This window comes from Trachemys scripta, chromosome 23 (assembly GCF_013100865.1).
Source record: "Trachemys scripta elegans isolate TJP31775 chromosome 23, CAS_Tse_1.0, whole genome shotgun sequence".
NCBI classification, from domain to species: domain Eukaryota; kingdom Metazoa; phylum Chordata; order Testudines; family Emydidae; genus Trachemys; species Trachemys scripta.
The window spans coordinates 10,505,016-10,515,087 of NC_048320.1; the positions used below are offsets into that span (position 1 = coordinate 10,505,016).

At 39.4% G+C, this 10,072-nt stretch overlaps 1 protein-coding gene across 3 annotated transcripts; it reads left to right on the plus strand.

Moving 5' to 3' along the window:
- Window positions 1–39: 39 nt before the first annotated feature.
- On the plus strand, window positions 40–5,274 carry HOXB7 (homeobox B7). 3 transcript variants are annotated; one of them, XM_034756026.1, is made up of 4 exons: window positions 40–112; window positions 197–294; window positions 1,470–1,642; window positions 4,571–5,274. In XM_034756026.1, exons 2-4 carry the CDS (start codon window positions 227–229, stop codon window positions 4,822–4,824), a joined length of 495 nt encoding a protein of 164 aa, XP_034611917.1. In that variant the 5' UTR covers window positions 40–112; window positions 197–226; the 3' UTR covers window positions 4,825–5,274. The 3 variants fall into 3 exon arrangements, with proteins under 3 accessions (XP_034611917.1, XP_034611919.1, XP_034611916.1); XM_034756028.1 differs by lacking the exon at window positions 40–112 and having other exon boundaries at window positions 191–294; XM_034756025.1 differs by lacking the exons at window positions 40–112; window positions 197–294 and having other exon boundaries at window positions 910–1,642.
- Window positions 5,275–10,072: the final 4,798 nt, after the last annotated feature.

Genomic DNA, 10,072 nt, shown 5'->3' on the forward strand with positions numbered 1-10,072 from the left:
TTTCGTCTTTCGGGGTGCGGGGAGGGGGGGGCAACGGATTGTTTTGTTGTTGTTTTTTAACAGTTCATAGATGTTGACAGATTAGGTGGCTGTGTGGAAATCCTTCCTCAAGGTAAATTTTTCTTTCATTGGTTACTCCCGGTTTCCCCGAGATGAATCCCAATCAATCACTCCCCCCCCCCCAATCTGTTTGCAGAATTGTCAGTTGTGCAATTGAGTGGCTGACATGCTAACCCTCCCGACGCTTTGCCTGATATCTTCCACCATGGAACTACTGGAGTGTATGTGCGTGAGGTTTGTTTTCCCTTTCAACATAACCTTGGGCAGGCGGAACAGCGAAAATCTGAGATGCAGATGAATCATCATCTTCTCATTTGCCAGTAAGGCTTTGATTTAAAAAATGAGAAGGGGAGAGAGAGCGAGACAGAGAGACAGGTTACGCTAAGCAACCAGCTAGTAACGCTTTACTTATAGCTGTAATTGGCTGCCCTAGAACCGCTGACAAGCTAAACAAGGGGTTTGTATAGTCTTTATTTTTCGCAACAAGGAAAGCAAATGCCATCTCAATGCGCAGCTCAACGCCTGTGGCACGAGAATGAATTAAATATACAGATGAATAGCATTTTTTTTTTTTTACAAAAACCCTAAAGGATGAGGTATCAATGAGGCATTTGTCTTTGCAGGGCTACAGATAAGGGGTGGGGGGAAGGGTGTACAGTCGCCCGAAAAACGATGACAAAGACAGTGGAGCGCTTATGGGGCGAAGGAAGGAATTTTAGACAGACTCAATAAAGGAATAAATAGAACTCCGTTCATTTATTTCTCCCAGCAAAGAGAGAGAGATGTTGTTTTATAACCAACGTTTTTCTACCCTCCCCCCCCCCCCCCTTCCATCCTCTTCCTTCGTCTCCCTTGAAAACTGATTACAGGTTGCTTATCGACTCCGGCACAATTCCACCCCATTCTCGCATAGATCTTGGAGGGTTTATATCACATACATTATTGATCATATTTTATAAACCCAACAGTACTCCCATTTTTTTTTTCCACATTACCAGGAGCCAGTGGGGAAGCTGGCTGCTGATTGGAGCGGGCAAAATCACGTGCCCCGGAGTCACATGGTCAGGGAGGAAAAAGGGGGTCCTTTTTGGTGTAAATCTGGATTCTAATTCCGTAATATATCACGGTACCTCGTAAAACCGACACTAAAACGTCCCGGCCTACAAATCACCCGGCCAAAGTATGAGTTCATTGTATTATGCGAATGCTCTATTTTCTAAATATCAAGCCGCAAGTTCAGTTTTCCCATCCGGCGTCTTTCCTGAGCAAACTTCTTGCGCTTTTGCCTCCACTACCCCACGAACGGGGTATGGGTCTGGTTCCAGCGCCCCGTTCGCTGCTGCCATGCCTGGACTGTACGCCAATGGGAGCAGCGTGCACCCCCAAACCTCTAGCATGTATTCCACCAGCTACGGCCTGGAAACCAGTTCTTTCAACATGCACTGTTCTCCGTTTGAGCAAAACCTCTCCATGATGTGCCCGGGAGATGCCTCCAAGCAGACGTGCAGCAAAACGGATCAGAGGGACTCAGACTTGCAAAGCGAAAGCAACTTCCGGATCTATCCCTGGATGAGGAGTACAGGTAAGTCAGAAGCCTCCTTCAAGAAAGACGCCTTAGGGGGGGAAAAAAATGTAAATTATTTTATGGCGTGCGGGAAAGGGTGGGGGGAAGGGGAGGGGGAATTGTCCCCAACTCCTTTTATGACGTTTCGCCGAAAATGAAGCGCTCTGTCGCTCTGCCTTCGAGAGAGAGAGAGAGGGAGAGAGAGACCCCCCCCCATAAAACCACCCTTTTAGCTTTAAATATTTATTAGAGCTGCTGGTGCTGCGTATATGCGATGCAAGAGGCAGTTTGTCTTAGTGAGGAAAGGCAGGGCTGCAAAATCATACCCATTAGCTTCTTGTCCCCATACTTAACTCTATTTAAAAAAAAAAAACCCAATGTTTTTGTTGGCTTGTTCTTAAATAAACTCCGTAGAGGCGGCTCGCAGGTTTGTTATTTTTTATTTATTTATTTGCTGGCTTGTTTAAAATTGCCAGAGTCTTAGCATAACGTCCCAGACAGCGCAATTAAGCCCTGAATGTGACCATTAGTCTAATAGAAGCGGCAACACATAATCCCTGCTTTCAAACTTGTGAAATTTCGGAAGGGGAATAAATAAAGAAACAACTAAAGAAATGCGGGTCTCGTGTCAATAACGCAGCGGCTAGAATCCCTGGTTAATCAAGGTCGGCGTGTTTATGCTTTTCCAGTGCCTGTTGGAGAAGCTCTGGGTAAGGTGTAATGGAACGGCATTGGGTTTATTAGACAAAGTGCCTGGACCAGCTTCCAAAAGTTGTTAAACCCACATGATGCTGTCAGAGTGATGAACAAACACGGGCCGTGGAAGTGTGGATTCTGTTTCCTCACCACAAGATAAGGGGAGAGGGACAGGGTCTCATTAAGCGAAGATGCCTACTTAGCATATGTATTTAAAATACAAATCTGTCTAATGCACCCATCCCGGCTGGCATACGTATCTTTCATTCACAAACACGCTTCCTCTCAGCATATTAGTGTCAATTAACATTTAATAAATATCCTTATTCATTGCAAGAGATAGTGTTCTGACATAGCCTTAGTTTCCCAATAAACTGAATTCATTTCAAGAATTAAGAAATGCACGGGTTATAAGGCGTGAAAACGCTGGCCTGTCTCTTTGTTTGTTGTTGGACGAAATCACTTCTAATTCTTATCTGGTCTTTCTCAGATCACTACCTAGCAAATTGAAATACTAATATCTCATTTTTACTCTAACTTGAGGTTTAAAAAAAAAAAGATTGCTGCCCCATTGAAATCAGTGTGGAACATGTGAGCTCATTTCGCTGCTACTCCTAAGATCTGGTTTTCCTATGATTTGCCAGATTGCAACTTGATAGCCTTCGGACTAATGAGTTAACTTTAAGCCAGAACGTGTGTTGGTAGGAAACTTTAGGGGAGAACAAACTCCTGCCCAATGTATGTGCCAATTTGAAGGAAGCCCAATGCAGGCGCTTGTACAAGCAGGAGGTTACCCTACACTTACTTGTGGTCAGTATTTTCCATTACCTGCTCCATAATTCATTCACTTTTACAGTTGATGTATCAAAGACCAAATATTTCTGGTTGTGAACACTTCATCTTTGCCTTTCGATTTAAGGATCCCCCACTCTTCTTTCTAACATGTGCCACTGGATAACAACAAGACTAGGGAGGATTTTGGAGTAGTGCGAATATGCTGGATTCCTGCGAAGACAAGCCCTCCAAGATGCATATTTTGTGGTTTGCAGTGCCTAAAACTAAAACACTACCTGCTCCTAGAGATCCCCCCCCCCACCTTTGCCCACTGTGTAATTGGGTTTGTGGAATTTCATCAGCGATGAAAAGATAGTAGAGCCATTCCCATTCAACAACAGTTTATGGCTTTTCCCTCAACGGATTTTACAACCCACATTCCACAGAACTGCAGATTTTACTTCCTTGCTATCTCTTTTACAGCTAGCCTGGCCATTTTCCTTTTCCTTTCTTTAATAACCGTCTTTTCTTCCTTAAAAAAAAATCCACTGGAATGTTTTGGATGAATGTTGAGGGCTTGTACTGGCCATCCTGGGTATCAACTGAATAGAAAAAATAGAAACCACAAACATCATGTTGCTGCATAATTATTTCCAATTGAATTCCAACAAATGGCACGAAAATGTGCTCTGGTTTCATTCCAGTCCCTTTCACAGACAACTAAATAGTTGCGGGTAATGCCGGATGACTGCCGAGTCTTTGTGTCAGCCTGTTCCCATGTAGATAAAAATATTCCTCTTCAAAAACTTCTGGTTATGCAGCCCCATCTTTCTGACAGATTTTTAAAAAAATACCCCACTTTCATCTGAGGAAGTAACATTATCCATGTCAACCACTGACTGCGCGTTTCCAGTAGACCAGAGCAATGTAATACAGAAAATATTCCGTTAAATAATTAAGACCATTGCGCAGTTTACAAACAGGGCTTAATGATGACAGCTTTAACAGAGGACAAATAATTGAAATGGTATATTTAGCAGATGCTTCTATCTAGTTAGGGAATGTATTTATTAATTTATTTATTCCCTTGTTAATGGGAAATGTCCTAGGTTAAAAAAAAATAAAAACATGCTTTCATATGAAAGTGGCAGCAAACTTGCTGAAGTTCTCTCCCGCACAAACGCAATCAGAAAATAGGGAACACCCACCCCCCGATAAAAAAATAATTCAATGTGTGATATGTGTGTGTGTGTGTTCTGTTAGAATGGTATATTCTTCCAAAATAAAAGGATCAGATTCAAAGCCGATGTAAAATTGTCAGTGCTCTATTAAGAAAACAACTGGGGAATCTGCCGTTGGTGGATTAAATAGCTATGCTATTATGGACAATGTCTAGAATATGTTTGAACAAAAAAACAAAAAAAGCAACCCAACAACCACCCCGAGTTCATTTCATTCTAATTTATTGTTTCACAGGGACTGACAGAAAAAGAGGACGTCAGACCTACACCAGGTACCAAACCCTGGAACTGGAGAAAGAATTCCACTATAACCGCTATTTGACCAGAAGAAGACGCATCGAAATCGCTCATGCTTTGTGCCTGACAGAGAGGCAGATCAAAATCTGGTTCCAGAACAGACGCATGAAGTGGAAAAAAGAAAATAAAACTGCATGCACCGGTTCAAATAGCCAGGAAAAACCAGACGCTGAAGATGATGAAGAAGAATGAAAGGGATGGGGTTTGGATGAAGGGGACTTTAGTCCAGAAAGCTACTCCAGGAAACGTGAAACCTAAACATAAGGGACTATATATAAAAAAATAAATGAAATCAAAATAAAAACAAGCCTAAAATGATGCATTCTGTTTCCTGATACTGAAAAAAATACTACCTATATTACAGTTTTTTTTTGTACAATAGAATGGATAATAATATCTACCTATTAAATGTGGCTTTAGAGTCAGATAGATACATTTTTCTATGTGGGTCTTCCTATAGTACAAGTATTTGTAAATCTCCCTGTTTGTATTTCCTTGTGTACTTTTTTGGTATGAAGTAATGTGGTCGTGTTAGCACCTTTAATTAGAAAATGTGATCTGAAAGTATGAGGGGAAATTATACATAACGTATGTAGTACTCTGTACATAATATGAATTATCATTACCGCTTGTTCTGTTGTAACCTCTGTGGTTCTTTTCTGGTTGCGATGCTGTTTTGTCTGTGTATATTTTTACCTGGACCACTTCCTTGTTCAAGTCATTAGGAAAAAAAATGAATTAATATTGTGCTGAGTAAAGCGGTGTATATCAAGGTAGAAGATTATTTAATAGCGGCGCGTTTCTTTTTCCTGGTTTGTGATTATTATTCTTCAAAATAATAATAATAAAAACACCCACCAATAGTCTAAAACTGTGTTCAGTTCATTGCACTTTTCTTACGTGATTGCCTTATTATAATTCAGTTGTTTATTTCAGGTTATAAAGAAAATATCCCTTTTAATTTCCCCTGATACGTCATCTTATTCGTGCCCGATAATTTTCAGCATAACATGCGTATTTAACATTTTAATGACATTTCTACAGATGTTAATGCTTTAAAACATTTAGCGAAATAAAACTCATAGTCGGGTATAAAAAACAATTGCCAAGAATATGGATTTGCAGATTTCACTCTTTTCCCTTCCTCCAAATATCTGCACAGATTAGTCTACTGGGAAAAAGATGGGAAAGGTAAAAGCAGAGAAGCAAGAAACAATAAAAAACTATCTATATATTATATATAGATAAGTGTGACTAATCTGACCCTTTCCCAAGGACACAAGATATTCTGCGATGGTTTGGGGTTTGTTGCCCCCCCCTTTCGATTGCTTTATTGTGGACTGTAACTATTTCATTAGCATCAAATAATGTTTAACATCAAAGCACACATAAAATAAATTAAACCAATTAAACTCAGGAAAATCAACAATGCAAAACAATGGTAACTAATTTTAAGCACTTGCGAGCATCTCTCTCTCTTTCTCTTTTTAACATTTCCAGTGTGCGCAATAAACGACCGTATTCTTCAAGTGGGAGATGTACGCAGTTCTAGAAATGTGTGCGTAACAGGAATACCAATAAAGCAGATCGCGTGGAATTAGGTGTAGTTGTTAAATGGCTTCTTTCTTTCTTTCTTTCTTTCTTTCTTTCTCATCTCATCACGGAAGCTGAAACATTTAATAAAATATCTTTCTTTCATTTTACCCCCCAGTACACACTTATTGATAGAGAAGCGTGGGATGCCGAAAAAAGAATATAAAAACTTTTAGATAAAATAATGTAGCCCATTACTAAAAAAAAAAATCATGATGGTAGGCCACTTATTATATGTATCATATATTATGGCGTTTACACGGAAATCCCACTTGATCAGAGAATAAAAGAAGGTGAAAACTAAAATTTTCCTTATCAAATTCCCCCATTGTCATTTGTTTTCATACGCATTCTTTCCAGAGCGAAAACTGAGTTCCAGAAAATTCCTATTGCTCGTGAAACGTGTTTTGCTGCATTGGGCCAGATCTATTGTCCCTGTAACATGTACTCTGCAGCGCCTGGCATCTCTGAATTAAGGATTTAAAAAAAATTCTTTATTCTGCTCAATCTATTAAAGCACATCTTATCAGCCTAGTATCAAACCTTACAGCCCGCTGGTGATTTTCACACACAAAAATTACCTAGTGTCAGGGTTGCCAATTAATGTTCTGAGTGTGGGGGGTGTTTGATCCTAAATACGTAGTGAAACATAAATACATAGGTTTAGATTATGCTATAAATACAGCCAGCATTTCTCTTTCAATATATTTATCTTGATCTATTTCTAAATTCTCCGACGCCCGCAATGGCTAATCTTCTATTTTAGCAGAAGGATTCCTAATGACACAGCTAAATAATGTGAAAATAAAACGCACTGCTTTAACATCGCTTATCCTTTAAAAATCTTTTTTTAGCCTTATAGGTAAGGTGTGATTGAGACACCTCCATTAAAACCCCCACCAGGAAAAAAAAAAGATCTTTGCATATTCTTTTATTTTTGTTTAAAATATAAAAGATGGCGGCTAAGGAAAAGACTGCTGTTAAAGCAGTCATGAAGAAATGCAATAAATTCCTTGTTGTTTTATGAAAATTTACAACTTTGTGATAGAACTTTATGAGTGGCTGGGTTCTGGGATTGGCCAGAGCCGGTCATGTGGACTGCTAACCGTGAACATGAACTTTTTATGATTTCCCATGTGGTTATATTGCACCATTCTTTTGGCCGCTGTACCTTGGGTCGGATCAGTGTCCTCTATAGGGCTCTTGCTTCTTTAGATTTTTTTACTTTCGTGTATAAACTCGATAGGGCTAAAAGGGGGAGGAGGTGGTGGAGGGGGGTAAACACATACACACACACTCTCACCCCCCAAAAGAGAGCGAGAGAGAGTTAAAAGATTTTTGTTTTTAATTCCTGTGTTAATTTGCCTGCTGATTTTGGAATCTCAGTAGTAATGGAGGGGAAGTGGAGATTCTGTGCCGAGTGGAGGCTGATATTTTTCAAAGAGGGAAGTTACTCCATTTTCTATGCAAATGACAGCAATGCAAGAAGCTATCACAAGTCAGAGAGACAATCGACGGCTATCAGGTTGGGACAATATTTGTCAGCTAAAAGATAAACAAACGCTATTTGCCTTTTAAAAAACTTATACCACAGAAATGGACGTCAAAAGGTAAGGGAATAATATATGTTTCTCTTCATTTGATTTTTTTTCTTTTTGCTTTGAGAAAATGCAATTATAAAACTCCCTCTCTCCCTCCCCCTCCCCCAAAAAGAAAGAAAGAAAGAAAGAAAGAATAACAGAGACAGTAAGACAGTAATAAGACAGTAATATCACCTGGATGTAGTAGATATCTGACTTGGAAACAAGGCTGCTATGGACTTTGATGACGGTGTCTTTTAGATACTGCCTTTAAAAAAAAAACAAAAATAGCCAAACCCTATGTGGGTTGTTGCAGCGGATATATTTTATTTTTTACCCCTCCCGAGCAGAATTATCTTGCCAGTTTGCCTATCTTCAGGCGAGCCCAGTAATTTGGCGAAGTTTGCATTGAAGCCAGTTGGGTTTTGTTTTGCTCTCCGGGGTCATTATTACGTGGGTGGTTTCTTCAAAGAGGGCAGTCCACCGCAGTCCTGGAGAATAAGGTTCTGGAAACTAGAAAACATAATAAGAATAATAGCAACTACCGGGCTGCAACGTTATGATTACATTTATTTTTTAAAGTGAAAGTCCCAAATGAAAGAGGACGCTGTGAGGGAATGAAGGTGGGTGGGTTTCATTGCGTTCTGCAATGCTCCTGTAAATGTAACATGTCTGTGGAGCTGTAGGTCCCTACATATCGTTTATTGTTTATTTATGTCTTCCTTTTCCTCCACTTGCTACCGTGTGGTGTGAAAATATCCTTTTATTTGAATATCTTCTCCTCTAAACGAAATGGTTGCTTTGGTTTTAAGAAAATACTTCTTCGGGGATGCACGGCATTTTGAATGTTCCTTTTCATTATCGCAGGACTAAAAAAAGACACGTTGCTACTGTTTTCTGAGGCTTTTCAAATAACACTGTATGCGAGGTTTATGCATGTAAAGGGATATTGATTAAGAAAGGCACCCATGAGTTAACCATTAAGAATAGATGACAAGGCGACTTGTATCACCCGGCTTGACTATTCCTGAATATTGGGCAGCCAAGAGTCAATTATAGCAATGGTGGAAATAGCAAACAAAAAATAATTTTCAAAAGATATTTTTGAAGGAGCTATTACGTGTTCAGACATAACAGGGGACAAAAAAATAAACGCCAGCTGAAGTGTTTTTTCTTTTAGGTCCATAAATGTTATAGAATCCGTGGTTAGTGCTGTTCTTAAAAAAAGGCAAATGATTATTTTATTTCATTTCAATAACATAATTCTAGACTCTATTTCTGCTGAATTTTTAAAATGCGGTGTGAGAAACCACTTGTAGAACCCAAGAGATAAATGTCACTCCAAGTAAGTCTTTTTAATCACTTTACCCCGGGCACCCTTTAATGTCTGATTGTCTATGAAATCTAAATGTTTTCGCTAGAACATAGATAAGTTGCTAATTAAGGAATTCCTGTAGTTTAAACATCACCTAGTTGTTTATTTTTAAAAACGGAAGGTCTATTTCTCTTTATGTCTTTTCTGTTATAAATTGCTTTCCAGCCCATTTTATGCTGTCTGCTGCCATCTACCGTCCAATGCAAGAAAACTTCGGTTTGCTTAAATATTTCTCGGTGATTAATATCCCTTGAAACTGGTTAACAAATTCCATTTTCTACATTTTTTTTCGAGTAATGGATTATAAATGCATTGCACGTTTGTGTATCTCTGGAAATGGAACAAATGTGACCTCCCATTTGCTACAGGAACCTCAGACCAGATCCATTTCTATTCTGAGGCCTGCTGCGTTGCCGAGGATTTCAAGTTATATATGTTCATTATCGATAAGTTATCAATTATGTAGCACAAAACCAAAAGAGGAAAGAAAGCTGGTTATTTCTTGACAGCAAACACAGCAAGTGAGCTTGTGAAATGAGAGCCATAATTAGACGAGGGGGCAAGAAGTCAGGAGTTTTGAGCTAATTATAGAGTCAATGAACTATTTCTTTGTTTGTTTGTTTCTTGTTTCGAATGATCATTTTGCAGTGGTCTGTAAAAGGTAGGTCTAGTGGTGTGCACAAAGCTGAGGTGGTGGTTGGGGCGGGGAGGAGAGGAATCCCTTTTAAGATACAGTAGGCTTTGAAAGGACAATGCACGCCTGTTATTTTAAAAGCTCTCTCTCTCTCTCCCTCGTTTTCTCCTACTACCACACAGTTTCCTGGCAACTGTTTATGTCTAGACTAGTGACATTCCCCTATATGAAAGTGAGATGCCCAGAGACTATGTTAAA